The 21,503-nt window shown below is 39.4% G+C and overlaps 2 protein-coding genes and 1 long non-coding RNA gene across 7 annotated transcripts in view; all 3 read right to left on the bottom strand.

Annotated features, from left to right (window-relative positions):
- Nucleotides 1-21,503, bottom strand: part of LOC121635255 (NLR family CARD domain-containing protein 3-like) — a 1,000,352-nt gene that overhangs the window by 555,095 nt on the left and 423,754 nt on the right. The gene's annotated exons all lie outside the window — the stretch shown is intronic.
- LOC121635347 lies at nucleotides 3,724-15,641 on the bottom strand. 2 transcript variants are annotated; one of them, XR_006009418.1, is made up of 9 exons: nucleotides 15,214-15,641; nucleotides 7,105-7,298; nucleotides 6,910-7,016; nucleotides 6,626-6,815; nucleotides 5,128-5,252; nucleotides 4,758-4,823; nucleotides 4,159-4,247; nucleotides 3,983-4,088; nucleotides 3,784-3,833 (listed from the first exon to the last, which is right to left on the bottom strand). It is a non-coding gene; the product is annotated as an uncharacterized LOC121635347 (long non-coding RNA). The 2 variants fall into 2 exon arrangements; XR_006009417.1 differs by having other exon boundaries at nucleotides 3,724-4,088.
- The window catches only part of LOC121635309 (V-set domain-containing T-cell activation inhibitor 1-like), a 38,867-nt gene continuing 33,218 nt past the window's right edge, over nucleotides 15,855-21,503 (bottom strand). For 3 of the 4 annotated variants that reach the window (XM_041978453.1, XM_041978451.1, XM_041978452.1), the window contains 3 exons: nucleotides 20,965-21,007; nucleotides 19,796-20,119; nucleotides 15,855-16,998 (listed from right to left, as the gene is read on the bottom strand). In XM_041978453.1, coding sequence (XP_041834387.1) covers nucleotides 16,889-16,998; nucleotides 19,796-20,119; nucleotides 20,965-20,992 — 462 coding nt within the window. In that variant the 5' untranslated portion in view covers nucleotides 20,993-21,007 and the 3' untranslated portion in view covers nucleotides 15,855-16,888. The remainder of the gene's footprint in view (nucleotides 16,999-19,795; nucleotides 20,120-20,964; nucleotides 21,008-21,503) is intronic. The other variant, XM_041978449.1, reaches the window with a different exon arrangement.

Genomic DNA, 21,503 nt, shown 5'->3' with positions numbered 1-21,503 from the left:
CTGAGACAGCTGCTCTTCACAGACCTGCCTTCCATGTTTTAATGATGTTAAAGGAGCAGGAATGAAGGTTGTGTTTGTAGTGTGAAGCAGATGAAGTACATCAACAGTAGCTGGTGACAGTTTAAAGTTTCTACAGTAACATGATACATGAAGGAGGAGAAATCAGATTTACTGCTGGAAACATGACGATTGCATGATTTTAGTTATAAATTATTAATCTTTAAAAACGTGTGACGATAACATTATTAGAGGACTAAATCTAGGAGAAGTCAACAGAGCAGAAGGATCATCATCATCATCACCTCCAAGCTGTCTAACCTGATCCAGTGGCTCCATTTTGTGTCTCAAAGATGTTATTGCAACATTCATCAAACATTTCCCAGCTTAAAGGTCCAATGTGTAAGAATTACTAACAAATTTATTTACATAGCCCATTTCACAGCTATATGTTTCCAAAGTGCTGTACACAAATTAATAATATCACAACAAGTTAAATAAAACCATGTTATAAAAATAAAGAAAAATAAAGAAATAAAAAGAAATGAATAAAATGAAAGACACACGGGGCCATCTAGTGGTAAAGATGGGCATAGCAATAACTTCAATGCCAAGCAGAGCAGTGACTGTACGGTGGTCGTCAGCGGCCAAAACTGAACAGAAATGAACATGGTTTTATCTGTGAACAGTGGCGGAGCCAAAAATTTTTTACTGGGGTGGCCAGGGTGGGTTTGTGATGATTTTTTGGTTGGTGTACATGTTCCACTGCAAAACTCGGCTGCAACGTCACGTGACGTCCTGAAAGAAAACGTTGTGAAGTGCACTATCTCAGCATCGTGATGCTGCTGGGTCGTGTATTAGAAATGTGCACCATCAAACGAGTCCAGAATGCCGAGTTATAGGTTGGTAGGTTACATTACTGTAACTTGTAAGGCTATAAAAGATGCATTGGAACATGCCATTATTTGAATGTTACTGTGCTCATTTTGTTTGCACATTAGTTTTTTCATGAAGTATTTTCCTCAAAGTTTACGTTTTGAGAGTTTTACCTGTTGATCGTGTCTCATTTAATTATGCCTGAGTGAGCGTAGGGAAACGTTGCTCCTGCTCGTCCATTACAATGCTGGACATGACAGCAGTAACACTGTGACTGTTTTGCATTATTTTAGGTGAAATCTTTATTTTATTAATGCATTTTTGTGTCTGTATTTATGTTCTTTGTGATTCAGGAAATAAGTTTGAAGTAAAGACTGTCTAAAGTAACTGCTTTAAGCTTAATTTAAGTTTAACTCACCATATTTTCTTGCAAGATGCATCACATGGTGGGACTAGGGATGGCCTCGTGAATCATCGAGTCAGTTTTAACCCAAATGCTTGAAAATGCTTTAGTGTTGTGAATCATTTGACCAGCTCAAAGAGCTCCATCTGCTGGCTGTGGGCGTCTGATGCATCAGAAAAAAAGCGTTGACATGACTTCCTCACTGCACGTCTGTCATACCTGTCTCATCTTTAATTGTTCATTAAAGGATATGTTTTATACAATGAGTGAATATTTATTTTCTGTTGTTTATTTACATGATAAAGAGGGGTTATTAGATAAGATTAGTTAAAGGTAACAGCTGTATCTGTAATGACAGTGGTATCTACTCACAACAGGAACATATGAGGGAAAGGGTGCTTGTGCAACAGGGATAGTGATTGTTAGTGATTTTTATACACTTCTTAAAACTGTTTACTGTTTTATGTGTCTTATTACATATAATAGATATTGTATGCGTCTCACCGTCTACCTTTTTTTTTAATCTTATCTTTATCTTCTGTCAGGAGTGGTGGCATGGCCCCAATAAGGGCTGTGTTGAGGCAAAAATTTACTCTGTCAAGGATGAGGAGTCTGGTTCTAAAGTGGAAAGTGATTACAAGTTTATTGAACACAGAATTAAAATACAAAGAATAGAAAGAATAGAATTGCAATTTGAGAGACTGTTCAGAGGTCTGAACAGAATCTGATAAGAACACACATGCAGCATCTTTTAAGCAGAATGATCACATCACAGCACATCATGAAATACAAACAAAGAGATTGTCTGTTCCTCACACAGGATTAGACACTTCAGCAAACCTAATGAGCTTTTTCAGTTTATTGAGCACGTAAACAACCCCAGTGACGTTAAGGCAGGATGCCCAGCTGGGTCATCCTGAGGCGCCTGGCTGGTATCAGATAAGTCACACAGGTCAGAGCGAACTGTTCTAAAGAATGCATGATAGCAACAGGCTACTCAGTATTAAACTTAATTACCAAGAACCTAAACAACCTGTTTACCCTGAGAGGGATCAGTAGACACAATATTGAAGGGAATATATGAAATTTCCACAACAGCCGCCACCATTGGTTCTTTTCGGATGAGGGGAAGCAGAGTTAAACCACACTAAAAAGGTAAAAGGTTTTTAAAAACAGTTTATTAACATACAAAGAAAAGGTGAGTCATCTTCCAGTCTTGCCCTTCGAGTGTTCCACAGTGTCCAGGCATGCAGCCTCTGGCAGCGTTCCGCTTGCCCACACTCCCTCTGGTGTCCACATGCCTCTTCTCCATTGTAGGGCCTAGCCCACCAACACTTGCAGAGAAGAGGAAAATACGAAAGCAGTAGTCCTCTGTTTTACTGGGGGATACCCCCACCCCTTTTCGCCTGCCCTGCTGCTGGTTTCATGCCGAGAAATGCATGTCTGCTGAGATTTGCATGCCCATCGCGTGAACGCGCACAACTAAGCAAGCGAAATCGTGTCGTTGTTTGAGACATTTCACATCTAGAATCGACGTAGCTTTTATTGTTGTTTTATAAGGCAATAAAGCTTTTAGTAATATTTAGAGCTACCCCACTAGGTAAAACATTCTTTATTCGCTTCTTTAACCAATTTAAGAAGTGTAACTTTTTTCTGTCCACAGTGTTTTTGGCAGCAGTTCACCTATGTAACTTTAGCCCATAACTGGTTAAAAAACACGGCAATATCTTCCACTCAAATGATCTAGAATTTTTGTTTTTGTTTTGTTTTCTTTTTTTCTTTTCTTCTCTTTTCTCTTTCATTGTCACATGTTTTGGTTGGTCAAAAATAACAACAAGGGAAAATAATAAAGGTGGAAGTACTGGTTACAGGTTTTATATGGTTTAAATGGCTCCCCATATTTAATGGCTAGTATTTCAATCAATCAATCAATCAAGTTTTATTTATACAACCCTAGTCGATCAAAGTGCTGGACAGAGATAAAAAGAAGAATAAAAATATTGCACACTTAACAATTATAAATATCACAACTTTCTCAACTGACACCGCTATCACGCATCTGATCTGACTAAATAAATCTTCAGTCTTTCTTAATATATATATATATATATATATATATATATATATATATATATATATATATATATTCTGTGTAAAGCCTAAAGCCACAAAATAAAACACACTGTTGAATCTTATGGTGTTTATGGCTTTTGTGTTCGAGTCAAAGGTAAGGGGATTTCCTTCCAGTATAGACTCAGCATCGAGAGGAGCCAGATGAGGTGGCTCGGGCATCTGGTTAGGATGCCTCCTGGACGCCTCCCTGGTGAGGTGTTCCGGGCACGTCCCACCGGAAGGAGGCCCCGGGGCAGACCCAGGACACGCTGGACAGACTACATCTCTCGGCTGGCCTGGGAACGCCTCGGGATCCCTTCGGATGAGCTGGTGAATGTGGCCGGGGAGAGGGAAGTCTGGGTTTCCCTGCTTAGGCAGCTGCCCCCGCGACCCGACTCCGGATAAGCGGAAGAGAATGGATGGATGGATGGATAGACTCAGCAAACTGAGGACAGATGGGTGAGTAAGTTGGTATAAAAGTATAAGTGTTTGATTACAGTGAAAATACCAAACATACAAACATGGCAAAAACAGGGGACTTAATAACTTCATCTAGTGATGTTTTAAATTTTTGCAATAAAAGTAATTACTCACCTTTAAGACAAAAACACCACATGACACCCCATCTCTCTGGGTTCCGTGTGGTAAAGTGCCACATACCCACCTTGACACATTGCAGCCTCTCTTCTGCATGAATGCCCTTTCAGAAACAATGAAATATAAATTTTCCTGCTTCAAAAAGTACATAAATTTGTTTGCTGTTTTCTTACTTTGTTGTTTCTAGACATCTTTTTGTCTTCACTTGTGATTCTCCCAGAGGATCCAGAAACAGAGATTTTTTTTCTGATGGATAAATGACCTTTGCAATTTGGAAAGAGAAATTTCACATAATCAATTTTAAATCTTAAAATCACTGAACAATTTCTTTTCTACCAAAGTAATCTGGAACACATGTACCATTGTACTGAGCAAACTGGACAACAATTCCAATAAATTGAACTTGAATAGAAATTAAATAGATGTAACAGAAATTTATCAGATTGGTTTTGAATAACTTATCATCGCTACAGTGTCCTGAGATGACAAGTGCTCAAGTGGTCAAGTATGACTGCTACCATATAAAGAAACACTGTTCAATATGTTCCCTATAATTTGATCATTTGTTATGCCTACATAGAAATTAAAACTGTTGCAAACAAATGGCCTACATTTACATTTTAATTCATTGTTTTTTTTTATTTTTATTTTGTTAGAATATATAAAAGTTGTATTTTAGTCATTTCTGTTTAATAAGTTGTAAGAGCAGAGAACACATATGATGTTTAATCAATAATTTCACTAACAAATCCAAGTTACAACAATTTGTTACCGTTAACATCCAGTGGTGATCTTCATTAAAAATTCACATTATTATCTCGTACTTCAATGGGTCAATCTAAAAGTAAAGGAAAAATAATATTGGAATTAAAGCAAATCCGTATGTTACAGTTTGTCCTGCCACTCCTCCAGCACTCCTCACTTCCCTGATCCTCCACACCTGTTCCTCATCTGCTCATCATAATCAAGTCAACCTGCCACACCTGTCTTCCATTGTTTCACCAGTCCTCATATACTCCAGCACCACAGTCACCCTCTGTCAGACCTAAACCTCACCCCTAATGGACGCATTCCCTCTCCGTTCCCCGATTCCTTACCCTGTTAATTAAAGAATTTACTTGGTATCGATAGTATAAACTTACCTCACTCTCCAGTTCTTGGCTGGGAGCAAGCCTTGAAATGTCCCAGGTAAATAATTTATAAGCACCAATCTTTGAGAGGATCAAGTGGGAATTTTGTAGTTTTCTCGACCACACCTCATCAACATCTAAAAAGACAGCAGGGTTAATCTATTTGGTTGCACAATATTCAGTGATTACACAGATAAAAAGAAATTCTGTGGCTAACTGTAAACAAATTAAAAAGAAATTGCTAGCTATCTGTACATATTTTTTCATTAACTGAAGCAGTTGTATGAACATAAAATACTGAAACTTGTTCCAAAAATGATCATTTTAGAAAGTACAAAGGAAATATTTGTAATCATACATTTAGAGATCTCAGTCTCTGTGTAAGTGGCCATTGAGGTTAAATGTGCTGTTGCATCAAAAGCTGTGACTTGAGCAGATGAAGCACTGGATGCTGGGACTTCAGCAGTGGTGGTCATTCTGTGAGGTATCCCTGGACTTTCCTCTTTGAAGTGTTTTAGGTCGTCAATGCTCACCTTTTTAAAAACAGCACCCTTATCTCCAAGGTCTGCATTTTTCCATCAAGACCAGTTATTTTAAAAGGGCCCAAGAAAGTTTGGCTCGAGCTTCCCACCCTTTCGCTGCTGGCTCCTGACATTTTGGTGCAACACTATGGGCGCGTCCCAATCCTCGGATTCTATACTTCCAACACTACATTTAGGTGCTTAGAGAGCTGACACAGAAACGTCAGTAAAAACACTGAAAGTACCCGGATGCTGCCCAAAACTCGGCCAAAAATCTAGTGTGAAACGATGGACACTACACGCACTAAACGGACGCCATCTTGTAGACGTAGCGGAAGGGGAGGGACTTTCAGCCAGTTTTTCAGAGCTGGCAGCCACCGACTCAGCGGTACCGATGCAGGCGGAGGCTGTTTTCTACTGTTGTAAGTATGAAGTTATTTGATCAAAATTCTAATATAAACTGCAGCATGCTTCTTATCTCTTCTATCCCTGATGACAGTTATGGATCTGATCATTTGTTGGAGGCTGCAGTAGAGTTAGCAACGTAAATGTTAGCAGTTTTATAGCCGATTTCACGGATCTAGATGGACTACAAGTGTTAAAAATGATTAATACTATAGGTTCCATATTGATTGTTGAACCTCCAGATTAAGCATCTCTGGTGTAAACGAAATGGTCCTTGATCTGAAAACTGGTTAGGAAACACCGCTGGTTAGAGAACCAGCCCGTTTCCATGGTAACGCTGACTAAGCCGTAGCTGATTGTACATCACTTTAGATAAGAGTTTGCAAAGTACCTATAAAGTACATATATATAATAATGTTTGTTTTTATATAAACTGCCATTCTGTGTTCACCGTAGGTCACTGTGGCATCGAACCACCGAGCCAGCAGTGGCACTGAGGCATTTAGAACTTGGACGGATTGTCCTAAAAAAGTATATTAACGGAGCGGCGCTGCTATTAGGCAGCATGTAGGAGGGTCATATACCTTAAAATAAATAAGCAGACGTTCTAATTCATGTGCAGCCCGAGGAGGATAACATGTTCCCCTGCCAAACATTAGAAAGTACGGAGAATATTTGGTTGTTTTTTGTTTTTTGGTTCGCATTGCGAACATGATTGGATCCAAATATTCATCCCATCTCTCTGGTCTTTGTTCAAGCAGTTTGCAGAGGGCCCTGAAAAATAACAGTAAAGGATTTAGATATAATTTCTTTTAAGAAAAATAGAAATTGTGAATGACAGAGAAAAGCCTAGTTTTGATGTCCTCACTTTTGAATGGTTCCATTCATTCTTTCTACCAGACCATTAGTCTGGGAATGATAAGGAGCACAAAGGCTTCTCTGAACTCCTAGTTTGGCACAAACGCTCCTATTTATCTGGTAGAAACATAGAAAAAAATCAAAATTTCAATATGTTCAAACTTTGAATGAATTGTTAAATACAACATGTAAGATTTATTATTACCTCATTAAGAAATGTGCTGCCTTGGTTGGTGAGGGTTCTCTTTGGTGCCTCAAACTGATACACAAATTTAAGTATCTGCTCAGCAACCTCATCAGCCTGTTTGGATTTAATTGGGTAGGTTTGTGGCCACTTTGAGAAATAATCTATTATCACACAGATATATTGGTTGATGGTTGTTGAAATGGTTCAGTAACCTGGAAACAAAAAACAAAAAGAAAGCAAATATTTAAGTCAGCACTGAGCATCTTAAATTTTTTCTAAAATCACTTAGCTTTAGCTGCATTTATCTGAAATGATTAACAGGAATGTCAACAATTCTCGCACTCTGTTTGCTATAATTGACTATATAAAAATGTACAAATCTTCATATACAGATAAGCCCAGAGCTCCTTTCCACTGAGAAATGCAACCAATTTACCAATTTTTTTAGGCAAAAATTAAAACAATCAGGCAAAATATTAATTCCACACATTCAAACAAGAAAACTAGTCTGTATCTAAAACCCGGAAATAATACTGATGTTATGTCACAATTTAAAATGGTGAATTTAAAAGTCCTACAAGAAACAGTTTGTCATCTGAAATCAACAACATGCACTCTGGACATGATACCATCCGACTTTAAAACCAGTTTTTACCTCAGTAGAAAGTGGTCTCCTACTGATAGTTAACAGCTCACTGGCATCAGGCATTTTTACCAAGTCACTAAAGATAGCTGCTATTAAGCCTCCTAAAGAAAAGGACTCTAGACGCCTCTATAATGAACAACTATAGACCGTCTCTAACCTCTTTTATTTCCAAGATTATTGAAAAGTTGTATTTCACCAGCTTCATGACTTTTTAAATGAAAGTGGAAATCTTGATAAATTTCAGTCCGGCTTCCGACCTCATCACAGCCCTGAAACAGCTCTGGTCAAAGTGTTAAATGACATTAGGTTGAATACTGATTCTGGTCAAGTATCAATCCTGATTCTGGTCAAGTATCAGTCCTGGTTCTGGTCTGGTGTCAGTCCTGGTTCTGGTCTAGTATCAGTCCTGGTTCTGTTGGATCTCAGTGCTGCGTTTGACACTGTAAACACAGAATCGTGTTGCACAGGCTGGGAAACTGGGTTGGACTTTCTGGAGCGGTTCTTAACTGGTTCAGGTCCTGTTTAGAAGGCCGGAGTTATTTTGTTACGATCGGCAGCTATGAATCCGAGGAAGTGGCCATGACTTGTGGAGTCCCCCAGGGGTCAGTCCTTGGATCTCTTCTGTTCAACTTGTATATGCTCCCTTTGGGTCAAATATTACAGAACTATAGCATTAGTTATCAAAGTTATGCAGATGATACACAACTTTATGTCTCTGTCACCAGATGACTGCAGTCCAATGGACTTATTGTGTCAGAGTCTGGAGCAAATAAACACCTGGATGAAGGAGAATTTTCTACAATTAAATGAAGACAAAACTGAGATTATTCTGTTTGGTAGCAAAGAGAAGATGGTCAGCATTGGTAAACACCTGGAGACTCTGGCTCTTAAAACCACCGACCAAGTTGGTAACCTGGGAGTGTTGATAGACTCAGACCTGACTTTCAGCAGCCACATCAAAGCTTCACTAAGAAGCTTTTTACCAGCTCAGAAACATCAACAGGATTAAAAGTTTAGTCTCCCAGAAAGACCAGGAGAAACTCATCCATGCATTCATCTCCAGTAGACTGGATTACTGTAATGGTCTTTTAACAGGACTTCCTAAAAAGAGCATTAAACATCTGCAGCTCTGCTGCTAGAGTTTTAACCAGGACTAAGAGATCTGAACACATCACACCAGTTTTAAAATCTTTATACTGGTTTCTAGTTTATACTGGTTTCCAGTCAGAGAATAGATTTTAAAACCCTTCTGATTGTTTACATCCCAGAATGGTTTAGACCCAGAATACATCTGTGATATGTTCAGAGAATATAAACCTAGCAGAGCTCTTAGATCCAAAGACTCTGGTCAACTAGTCCAGACCAGAGTCCAGACCAGAGTCCAAACCAGAGTCCAGACCAGAGTCCAGGCTAAACATGGAGAAGCAGCATTTAGATGTTATGCTGCAAACAAATGGAACAAACTGCCAGTGGAGATTAAACTTTCCCCAAATGTAGACATTTTTAAATCCAGGTTATCCAGAAATCTGCATGTTAACTTTTAACTTATCTTGTTTTTAATCATTTTAATGTAATTTATTATTTTATTGTGATTATGAGTTGATGCCTTTTACTATTTCTAAATATCTGTAATGTTTTTGTTTTATGTAAAGTACTTTGAATTGTCCTGTACATGAAATGTGTTGTACAAATAAACCGCCTTGCCTTACAAACAGAGGAAACAATGACTGCTCTAACATGATTTAATGTGAGAAGATCGTCTGTAATGAGAAGGACGTGGACACAGCATGTAATAACTTTACTGTTATATTTAAATCATTATATGTTATATATTTGCAGCAATCTGCTGGGGCAGCGGCATCAGAACCAGAGACTTGAAAAGAATTAACAAACTGATCAAGAAAGCTGGTTCTGTGCTTGGAGTAACTCTGGAGCCGCTGGAGTTGATCATCAAAAAAAGAATTCTGTACAAGCTGACGAAGATAATGGAAGATCCTTCACACCCTCTACACAACGCCGTGACGAAACAACAGAGTGTGTTCAGTGGGAGGCTTGTTCAAGTCCGATGCAAGACAGAGAGATACAGAAGATCCTTCCTTCCAGCAGCTATCAGGCTGAAGAACAAAGCCCTTAATTAATTAATGTGATTGTTTAAAAAAAAAATTACTACTACTACAATATTGAATTTCCCTTTGGGATTAATAAAGTATTTTTCATTCATTCATTCATTCATAAAAACTGTCCAGTTAAAGTCATTAAACAAGTTATAAATATGAACTAGTTTATAGTTAACCAGGGTTTACAAAATGCTTCTCACTTAAAAATGATCTTTATAGGAATTTTATTAAATTAAGAAGAAAAGAATCAGAAAATTAAAGATGCATCCAGAGTATGTTACTGGCAGCGAAACAGAACAATCCTCCCTCCATCTTCCTCTCAGCAGCACACAAGCTGGAGGTTCAATCAGCTGTTAATAATTAGAATAATCAGCTGTTAATAATTAGAATAATCAGCTGTTAATGAAATAACAATAATAATTAAAGCCGCAAGCGGCATCCATCGGGTCCAAGCGTCCTGGACTCCGCCACCCGATGTTGCCATGACAACAGGTGGTGTAATGCGTTAAGGACCCAACGTGTATGAATCCTGTCAAGTTTGGTGCAGTTCCCATGTATTGCTATGGAGATATGAGCAAACCGTGTTTCATGGCGAGAAGGCTTTTTCCGTCGGTTGCCACGGTTATGAGCTTTTTCCTATTAGAAAGATTTGAATAGCGTTTGGTCCCCAACTTGTCAGGAAGCTTCCCACCAAGTTTGAAGTCAGTCGCACGAATCCCCTCAGACTAGTTTCGTTAAAATGGCAGTGAAATCCAAGATGGCGGGCACCCCGTTGCCATGGCAACAGGTGTTCGATTGACTTGTTTGCCGGACTTTGGGTGTTACACGTATGAATACTGTGAACTTTGGGGCAGATCCCATGTATTTCTGTGGAGATATGAGCAAACCGTGTTTCATGGCGAGAAGGTAATTTTGCATCGATTGCCACGGTAACACGCTTTCTGCTATTAGAAAGATTTGAGGAGCGTTTGGTCCCCAACTTGTCAGGAAGCTTCCTACTAAGTTTGGAGTCAATCGCACGAATCCCCTCAGACTAGTTCGTTCAAATACGATGTGTGTAAAGTGCAAAAAATGCCCAAAAAAAGGTTGCACACGCCAAGATGGCGGGCACGCCGTTGCCATGGCAACAGGTGTTTGGTTGACTTTTTTGCTCACCTTGGCGTGTTAGACGTGTGTGCCGAGTTTTGTCTTCCTACGTCTAAGTAGATGTTCGGGACCCCATTCATTTGGGGATTTTTGGTGTCTCTAGGTGGCGCTGTTGAGCAAATTTTGCATAGAAGTGTATGCGGACCTTATAATATCCGAGTTACGCGGGGCTTGACGTGTGTGCCAAAATTCACAACTTTTCATGGGTGTTTAGGGGGTCAAATTTGGCGTCGAAATGCTTAGGAGAAAAATAATAAACATTTCAACCACAATAGGGTCCTTCCATACTTCGTATGGCTCGGACCCTAATAATAATCATTGGTGGGCCGTGTATTTTGTACCTGGTCCTTCAGTGTATATAGGGATAGTCACAGTCAGACATGCCAATCTGTACAGTGGTGGCATGCTCTCACTCACATTTGTTTGGTGTAGGAAACTGAAGCGATCAGTGGGAGATTTCCCTTCAAAGTCTGTCATAGCGTACATTACAGTCAGTTCTGTTTTTAAACAGGACAGATCAAATAGTGTTCCATGGTTCTGCGTCAAGCTGGAGAATGCTATTTGTGGAAGCGTCTCCTTACGCTGGCCCTCAGTGGAGATGTAGATGGCACCAAACCGGCCCCTCTCTTGCTCAGCGGTGACACAAAACTCCTTCACTCTTGTCAGACAGAACTGCACATCCAGTGGTTTGTTCTGCAGCATTCTAAAAAGCACATCAGAATGCTCAAAAACCCCATCAAACAAAACTCAGTCATTCAGACGCGTATTAAGTCCATCAGTAGATCATCATATTCAACCAGAATGTGGTTGAACACCTCTTAGAGACCATCTCTCAAAAACTGTACTAACCAGTCTTGAGGTGTACTGCCAACGAGTTGGTGCAACACGAGGAAGACGATGCTGGCAAATATCATGCAGTAACTGCGTGCGTTCTGGAGATCTGGAGGAAAATGCAGCTAGCCCATTTAGATGGGCAAAAAAGATCTTGCATCCTTTAATCTTTGAGACCCCTTGAGTCAGAACTAAATTCAGTCGATGTTCGTAGCAGTGAATGAATAAAGGTGCTCTCTCCTTAATTTTGGCCTCCACTTCATTTAATCCAGGTTACATCACTGCTCTCTTCCTCCAATAAAGTCTTCTTGCGTTTCTTTGCTGAATCAGCCACGGTGCATGTGGCCGGTGTGTTGATATCCATTTGGTAGAGTGTGAAGCGAAACATGCGGCGTCCCGGATGAAGAAGTTGTATCGTGCTGCTAGGCAACGACGGCTCCAGAAATAAGTTGGAAATTTATATCTTTAACGTCTATGGTGAGGGACCACAGCAGTTTTGTTTAAAAGTTTGGGCCTCATTTCATAACGTTACCTTTCACCCCCTAGACGGTACATTTTCTGTTGGTGCTGCAGTTTCCACGCCGTTTATCAGCAGCTACTTGAAGCGAGTTAGCATAGCTGTAAGAACACACTGGTTTAAAAGAGCTCGAAGTTACAGACAGAAATGTCACAATTTTTTAATTCCTCTCTCTTCACACCATCAATAGCATGGATCAGATTATTTTGTATTCTCCCTGATGTCCCACTAAACACTTTGTTTGAGGACAGATGGTAATGCAAGTCTGCATTATTTTCAGCTAGAAAAGAAAGAAGCTCCACATGGTTCCCTCTATTTGTGGATCCAGAGCTTTCATCATGTCCCCTGAATGAAAGTTCCTGTTTACCCAAAAATATAACGCAATCTATCAATCTTTTCAATATTTCCCCATTTCCCTATTCCCTTTTTGTTGTGGAGCTCTGTTTCTCTTCGCAGTTGTTCATTCAGTTGGAGATTAACTCTGGCTTCGCTGCAGCCTGCGAGTGCCCCGCCTTGGTTGGTGTCACCCCGCCGTGGTTGGTGTCGCCCCGCTGCTTTGGTCAGACAGCTCAAGTTTGCATACCCTCTGATTCCAAACACCAACTTGATCATTGCAAATAAGCATTCCCAACAGCTTAATCTGCGAAGCATCTTAGAGGCTGTAAGCCAGTGGTACAGTTTGTAGGCACTGGTCTGGAAGTGGCCAACAAACCCTTTTCTTGGGCTGAGATAAGTTAGCTAGCTTCGCGGTTGGGCGACCTATCCTCACGTTGCTAGCTTTTCTGGAAAAGTCTGCCTTGAGAATGGATTTTTTAACATGTCCGAGACCGCGTCTGTTTCTCCTCCCCCATCAGCCATTGTGGGCGTGAAAACTTTAACTCAGATGTACACAACAGACTTACACCAGCAGATCGCTACACGACCTGACTGTAAAGGATTTGCTCCAACCTACCAATCAGAGGACGGAAAAATACTGACGTTATTGTGGGCCAGCTAGCTGGTCCTGTGAGGCTAATTTGAAATCTGACTGGTTAAAGAAAAAGTCCCATTGCTAATAAAGTTTAAGTTATATTGGCCAGCACTACTGATTCTGAAGGACCCAGACATGGCAGCGAAGGGTCTGAAATCTGACAACAAGCTAACATTGAACACTATGGAATTCAGAGAATAGGTTGTTGGGAATAAATAAATACAAATTCATGGAATAAAATTAGAATATAATGTAGGTCAGTGCTTCTGATGGTGTTAAGACCAGCAGAGAAGGCCTTGCTGGCCCTGATGGCCACCACTGAATTATAATAATAATTATGATAATAGTATTAATAATAATAACAATAATAATGATTATGACAAAAAAATAATAATAATAAAATAAATCCATCCTAAGTGTGTGTGGCTACAGTCTTTGGGTCTATCAGCAGTAAAAGGACAATTGTAACTAAAACTGCAAGAAGAAGAACCAAGGGACCAAGTTTTGTGTTTAATTTCTGAAAATTGTTATTTATTAAAAATAGTTTGTCTAAAATTCATTAAAAAATCACACGATTCAAGACTGTTTATGAGGATAAGATTTATTTTTTATTGATTATTTTAGGAGATAATGTGCATACTTCTGAAAAAGTAGAGCCTGCAACATTTTTGTGGAGTGAAAGTTAGCCTGTTTTAGATGTTTGGCATGATCCAATAAATATATCCTGCAAACTGATTCTACAACATTCAGGGTACAAGCTGATGTACAAAAAGGTTTTTGTCCAAGTGCCATTTGGTTTGGGAGTCCTAGGCCAAAATGTACTGACCTCTCGTATATCGCCACCTTGTAGCTGAGAAGTATAGTTTTTTCTGATGAGGTGCCACTCGGGTCCATGCCTTGTGAATGGCTTCGTCCATACTTATGGTTTGCACTTACTGACTTTAAAGAGCCGAACAAAAATAATAAACAATAACAATAGCGTTCCAGCATGCCAGCGTGTTGCCTCTGTGCTGCTTCATAGGCTTGGACCAATGATAATAATAATAATAATAATCTTTTTTTTTCCTGTTCTCTAAATCAGTGGTTCCCAAGGGGGTCCCCCTAATAGCACAGAGGATCCTTTAGGCTTTGAACATTAAAAACATTGTGACTGATGTCCACTGATTGTTATTATTATTATTAAGGCTTTATGTTGTTCATTTAACTATGGTTTTATCAAAGGACAGCACTCAACCAGAACACATTATATATGGTGAGAATCTCACTTTAACATTTTTTTTTTATAAAACCAGCACAGTATTTGTATGAAGGGCCCCCGAGGAAAAGAGGTTGGGAACCCCTGCTCCAAATGACATTAACAGCTGACATCAGCACCACGAGGATACTACTCTGATGTCGCTGTGGGCAGAAACTTCCTGTTGATCACTGCAGCATTTGATGTGTTAAATGATTTGTCCTCAATGTTCAGGCTGATCTGATTTCACTTCTCGGCAGCTTCTCATGAAAATAACCGGAAGTTGTGGAGGATTTATGGCAGAAATAAACAACAATAAACATAAACAACAGTCTAACGGTCCAAACTTGCAGGATTAGAAGTGTTTATGTGGAACGACAGTCAAATTATTAATTCCCATGAATTTTCTACAACTAGTAGAAATGTCCTTATAATTTAGTCCTTAGAATAAAAAATAAATAAAATAATCATATATAAACATTGTTGGAGCTTCCTGCAAAAATAATAACTTTCAGACTTCATTTACATTTTCTGTACGACAGAACAACAGAAAACACAAAACACACATTAACTCAGTATGTTTAAGCAGGACAGACAAAACAAGCAAAGTGACTGAAATCTTAAACTCTGACTTCATAAGATAAATGGAAATGTTACTGAACCTACTGATCTGCTATTTCTATGTTTTCACCGACAGATCTGTCCTCAGGTAACCCCGCTGTAATGCTGTTGATGGACAGTTCCTGATCCAGTGGGAAGCAGCTCCGTTCTGTATCACGAGGAAGAGAAGCCAGCCTACAACTCATTTAACAAGTTTAAATCTAAACAGTTTGAAGATGAAGAAATAAAAATGTAAATAAGACCAAAGCTTCCTAGTTATGATGCCAATGGGCATCAGAGACCAGGATGGACAGAAACGTCCATCAATGAGCTTCTGACAGCTTCATTATTCACTGTGTGATTTAATAAGATTCCTGCAGCTGTTTGTGTCTGTTAGCTACTGTTAGCTAGTGTTAGCTAATGTTAGCTATTATTAGCTAATGTTAGCGAGTGTTAGCTAATGTTAGCTATTATTAGCTAATGTTAGCGAGTGTTAGCTAATGTTAGCTATTATTAGCTAATGTTAGCGAGTGTTAGCTAATGTTAGCTATTATTAGCTAATGTTAGCGAGTGTTAGCTAATGTTAGCTATTATTAGCTAATGTTAGCGAGTGTTAGCTAATGTTAGCTATTATTAGCTAATGTTAGCGAGTGTTAGCTAATGTTAGCTATTATTAGCTAATGTTAGCGAGTGTTAGCTAATGTTAGCTATTATTAGCTAATGTTAGCGAGTGTTAGCTAATGTTAGCTATTATTAGCTAATGTTAGCGAGTGTTAGCTAATGTTAGCTATTATTAGCTAATGTTAGCGAGTGTTAGCTAATGTTAGCTATTATTAGCTAATGTTTGCGAGTGTTAGCTATTATTAGCTAATGTTAGCTAATGTTAGCTATTATTAGCTAATGTTAGCTGGTGTTAGCTAATGTTAGCTATTATTAGCTAATGTTAGCAAGTGTTAGCTAATGTTAGCTATTATTAGCTAATGTTAGCGAGTGTTAGCTAATGTTAGCTATTATTAGCTAATGTTTGCGAGTGTTAGCTATTATTAGCTAATGTTAGCTAATGTTAGCTATTATTAGCTAATGTTAGCTGGTGTTAGCTAATATTAGCTATTATTAGCTAATGTTAGCTAGCGTTAGCTAACCCTGGATTCCTCCTCTGGTTCCACAGATAAACATCTGTGTGACAGACGATGTTTCTTCTGATCCTTGATCTTTCTGGTCTCTGCTGGTTGTCAGTTCACATTTAGAAAAAAATCAACTTATCTGTGTGTGAATTTACATTTTGTTAAGCTTGTTGTAGTTTGTCTACTCTCCATCCTGCTGTTACTGATTATAAAAAAAGAAACAAATATAAAATAAAATTTTCTTCTATTAAACAGCAACTTCGGCTGTTAATGACTAAATATAAATTAACTTGTGTTAATGTGTTTTCAGTAACTGTCTATTGTAACCTGCAAAGTTTTGCTCTGTAACTGGATGATAATGAGCAGTGAGGTCAGCAGAACTGTGACCAATCAGAACAAGAGGAGCTGATGACTCTTTCATACCTATGATGGTGTATAAGTACTGTTACCTGGTTTAATTTAATATATGAGGCTTTAAATAATCACTTCCACCCCTTGTGTGCATTAAGCTGATGGTGATGCTCCAGCTGTTTGCTTCATGTTTACTTCATAAAACCTTAAAGTGACGGAGCAGTACTCAGTGAGGAGGAACGTGGTGAAGTTACAACCAGAATCTTCTAGAAGCAGAGCAGCAGACACAGAGCAGAGAGGAGGAGGATGTGGACGAGGTTTCTTCCTGCTGCTCCATCTGATGGAGAAATCATCTTTTCTTCAACTTCAGGCTGTTCTGCAACACAGAGATGATACGAGCAGAATGATACCACATCCAGGATATTTTCCCATCCATGATAGATAGAGAGATAGAGAGAAACGACTGCAGTCCATTAGCTAAGAAAAACCTGTTCAACTGGAATAATTGTACATTTAATAAAGAACGTTTTAATGTTCAGTGTCTCGATAAGTCCTGAATCCATCTTTCTCCACAGATCAGAACCGGTTATCAGAATTGGTTATCTAAATCCTGACCCTGGTGTCCTTTTTCAGTTTTACCTGAGGATGTGGAGGCTGCTGATCTTAGTTTCACACATTCTTACTTCTCCAAAGCTTGTTAGCAGCTAAAGCCTGGTATACACATGAGGATTTATTAATCTTATGAGAGTTTTCATCTGCTCAAGGTTTCACACGTGAAGATAATAAAATCAAGCATTTAACAGTGTTGATCGTACTGTGTGTGGTGGAAGAGGACATACAAGACGAGGGAATGATGGTGGTCTTGGGACTATTGTTAACAGAAAAAGCCAGAACTGTAAAAAATACCAGACTGAAGACGGCTTGAACACGGCCAGCTCTCTGATTGGCTACATTCCGTACCACGTCACCATCCACGCAGTCAGAATTCACGAGTTGTTGGCGTTCCTCACACATATGAAGATATCAGGTCGTAAGTAGTGAACGTTCTCACCCATGACCCGTTTTGAAGCGAATTATCGGGATTATGCCACAGCCAGTAACTCCACATGAAAGAGGGGAAAGTGCTGCTTGTGTACAAGGAAATGAAGAAAAGTTGCCAAGTGCTGCACCAGGTGTAGAAAATTCACCTGCAAAAAGCAAAAAAATTTGTACTGCAAGTCTTGTTGGAAGGAGTGAACTCTCTTTGTATTTTTTGGTGTTTTCAATGTTATTTTTATTTTACGTATTGATTGTGGATTAAAAATGTTGCAAAATGCAAATTAAATGTTCTATTTGAGAAATTTGATGCTGGTTTAAAAAGTGTTTCATAAGGAGAATTATTAGAGAGTTTTTTAATGGTTTTACCTTTGACAAATGACGTCTTTCAAGCATTGGCCTATGATGGGAAAATGGCACAACATCATGATGAACAGTCCAAATGACAAATTTTACCATTTTCTTTCAAATAAAACCACGACATTAGCGAATGCATGGTTATATTGTGTTGTGGTTGAGATATTTAAAAAGTGTGGTATTAATGGAAGTCAATAGGAATTTATTAATCTGATTCTGCCAAAAAAAAAAAAAAAAACAATCTAAAAATGCAGTTAAATCAGTTTTGTTATTCATTTTTAGTATATCTAAGACTGATCTTTACATTAAATCAACAACATCCCAAAATCTATTGTATGGAAAAAAACTCATTTTTTCTGTTATTAGTTTTATTAAACCATGACTTTATGTTGGAATATTGACATTTAAACGGTTAAAAAGAATTTAAATCATTTAATATTTGGTATTACTAAAGATGATTAATATTATTTAATATTTTTTAATAGCAGGTTTTGGAAGGGGGACTTTATTGTCCTCACCTACTACTAGGGCTGCAACAATTAGTTGGCATTGTCAAAAATAGTTGACAATAAAAATAGTCGGCAACAAATTTAACTGTCGACTGTTGCCTGCAAAAAAAACCTCAAAAAACCAAAACACTACAGAGTGAGACATCGTCTTCTTTTCTTATCTCTGCTGAGACTGCACATGCGCAATAAAATCCGCCAGTGTAAAAATATGGCAGCCAACCATGGAACAAAACGGTGGCAGAGAACATCAAAAGTCTGGGATAACTTCACGTTAAACTTACTAAATAAATTAAATACATGTGAGATTTATAAAGCGGACCTTGTGTACCACGGAAGTACGTCTGCAACGCTCAAACATGTAAAGAGGAGGAAGGTCGGACTTACATAACATTTCAAAGCTGAAAGTGAAAAAAGATCCATTTAATAATCATGAGATACATAATCTGATTGGTGGACTAGTCGTTCTAATATTCGGTGACTAATCGACCATTAGAATGGTCATTGGTTGCAGCCCTATCTGCTACAAAGAATAAAACAGGACAAAGTTTATTTTCCACCGTTCCTCAAAGACCCTTGTTTAGACCACCTGTGGCTCTTCAGCCCTTTGAACTGGCTCTAACTTTTCACTAATATATATGAAGCTGAGGCGGAGTAACACACAGTCCCTGAAGGAGACACCAGAGCGCGACGACGCCTTCCTTGAATTAAAACAAAGAAGAAACTACAGAGAAGAATGGTGGACATCCAGCAGGCTAACTTCTTTCTTCTCAACATGTGGCTTTAAAAAACAATAAATCCACCGTCTATTTAAACATGGAGCTGTTCCTGCTTTGTTCTGAGTGCAGAGTCACACAAGAAGTGATGATTCAGTCCACCAACCGATGGACTGCAGGATCAAACTCCACCCTTTAGCATCAGAACGTAAAACTCAAACCTGATCAGCTCCCAGAAAGATATTCTGGCACTTTTTCCAGTTTATGTCTGTGGAAACGCAAACAAACAAGTACCGACCCGTTCTGAGCTGGACCCCCTGGTGGAGGGAGCTTCACAATATGTTTCCTGTGTTAAAATCATGACTGGAGCTTTCAGCCTGGAGACCAGGAGCAGCTGTCAGTACCACTATCGTCCAGCAGGGGGCAGCATTAGTTCCTATAGTAATAAAAAGCTGAAGGAGTCTCTGACTGCATCCAGGACACTAAAGAGTTTAATGGTGGAAAATTTTAACTATCAAATGTTATTTAGAAACATTTATGGTCTGTATCTTCAACTGACCTGAGACTGTGAGTTTGATGAACATACGATGATCAATTTTGTGGATGAAGCACTCGTATTTCTGTGCATCCTCCACCTTCAGGTCCTTCATCTTGATGGAGAAGTTTCCCTTCTTGTATTCTTCCTGAAAGCTCTTTACTCGACCTTTGTACTTCTGGTCCTGAAATGTTGAGTCCTCCCGACCGCCTCTGATGTTCAACACAGCAGCATCATCCTGGTCTGTCCAAGAAACGTTGACCCTCTCTAGTACAGACTCATTGTAGCTGCAGGGCAGCAGGACGTTTCTTCCAACAGTCCCATTAACTGTTAGGTCCTGGCAGATCACTGAGGGATGACAGGAAGATTCACATCAGCACTCACAGATCAATCACAACATCCACATGAGTCCGCGTTTGTTCTACATCCAGTTCAAACCAGTCAGATTCAGACTGCTAACTGAAGATCACCTGGCACACCTGGAACTGTGTTTAGACCTGAACCCGAGTGTATGATGTGTTACTGAGGTCCAGATCCAACTGGTCCTGCTGTAAAACTGGACCTGGTCTGATGTGGTTCTGACTGAAAGACACTAAGAAGCTTTAAATGTTTTATGTCCACCAGGTCCGGCTGGTGTGAAGGACGTCTGCTGAAAGTCTGAACGTCCTTCATGGGACATTTAACAAAGTGAAGCTGAAGCTGTTTTCTTCTTCTTGGTTTACAGCCGGTGGATTTAACCTGTTTTTAGAGCCACTGCAGAAGGCTTAAAGCTAAACATCTATGACCAAAAACAGTTCACAATGTGAAGTTTGGGACAAGCAAACATCCTTCATGAACTCCAAACTTCACCTTCCAGACGGGTTTTATAGGGGAGCTTCATGAAGACTTTCCTTCTGTTAGAAATGATGGTCCAACCAAACCACACCCACTAATCAGGGCTCGTCCAATCATTTTAAAGCTTTAAAGTTTTAAAGCGGCTTCATGACTATAAAAGTTTTACTAACCAGCTCGCAGCATAAACCTCCTGAACGAGCTGAACATTGTGACGTGTTAATGATCGTTACGGCTCAAAGTCAGAAGAAGTTCAACGTTTTCTACATTCAGAGTTTACTGATGATGGAAACTACAGCGCCTTCCTCCTCCTGAGGTCACGTGATGATGATGATGAAGCAGCAGCGTCTGTTCAGACTCACCTGGGCTCACCGTGGAAGCCAGAAACATCCAGACACAGACTCTGCAGACAAACAAAACCAGTCAGTCAGACTTCATCAGACTGAAGATCTGAGACACGAGGACCTGCCAGAAGCTGTCCTGAGGACTTTATCAGGTCCATCTGATCCGGTTTAAACTGGTTCTTCATGGAGCCACAGCAACCGGGAAAACACACGTTTAGTTTTTACAGAAACAAACAACATTCGTGCTAAAACAGGAAGTTAAAGAAAAACCTCCAATACACCGAATCTACTTCCTGTTTTCCAGCTGATCCAATCAGGACCCCAGAGGAGTTCAGATGGTCCCTGAGTCATTGTTTACCTGCTGCCACTCCATGTCTGATAATCATTCATCATGGCAGCAAGTTCTAGACCAGGATCACCACATCTGGACCTCCTGGACCACATCCTGCAGGTTTCCATGTTTTCCTGCTTCAACACACCCGAGTCAAATGAAATGGATCCAACAGCCGCTCCAGTTCTACACAATGACTCACTGAGTCAGGTGTGTTGGAGCAGGG

This window comes from Melanotaenia boesemani, chromosome 24 (genome assembly GCF_017639745.1).
Source record: "Melanotaenia boesemani isolate fMelBoe1 chromosome 24, fMelBoe1.pri, whole genome shotgun sequence".
Taxonomy (NCBI): domain Eukaryota; kingdom Metazoa; phylum Chordata; class Actinopteri; order Atheriniformes; family Melanotaeniidae; genus Melanotaenia; species Melanotaenia boesemani.
This window is presented reverse-complemented; position numbering and strand designations above follow the sequence as displayed.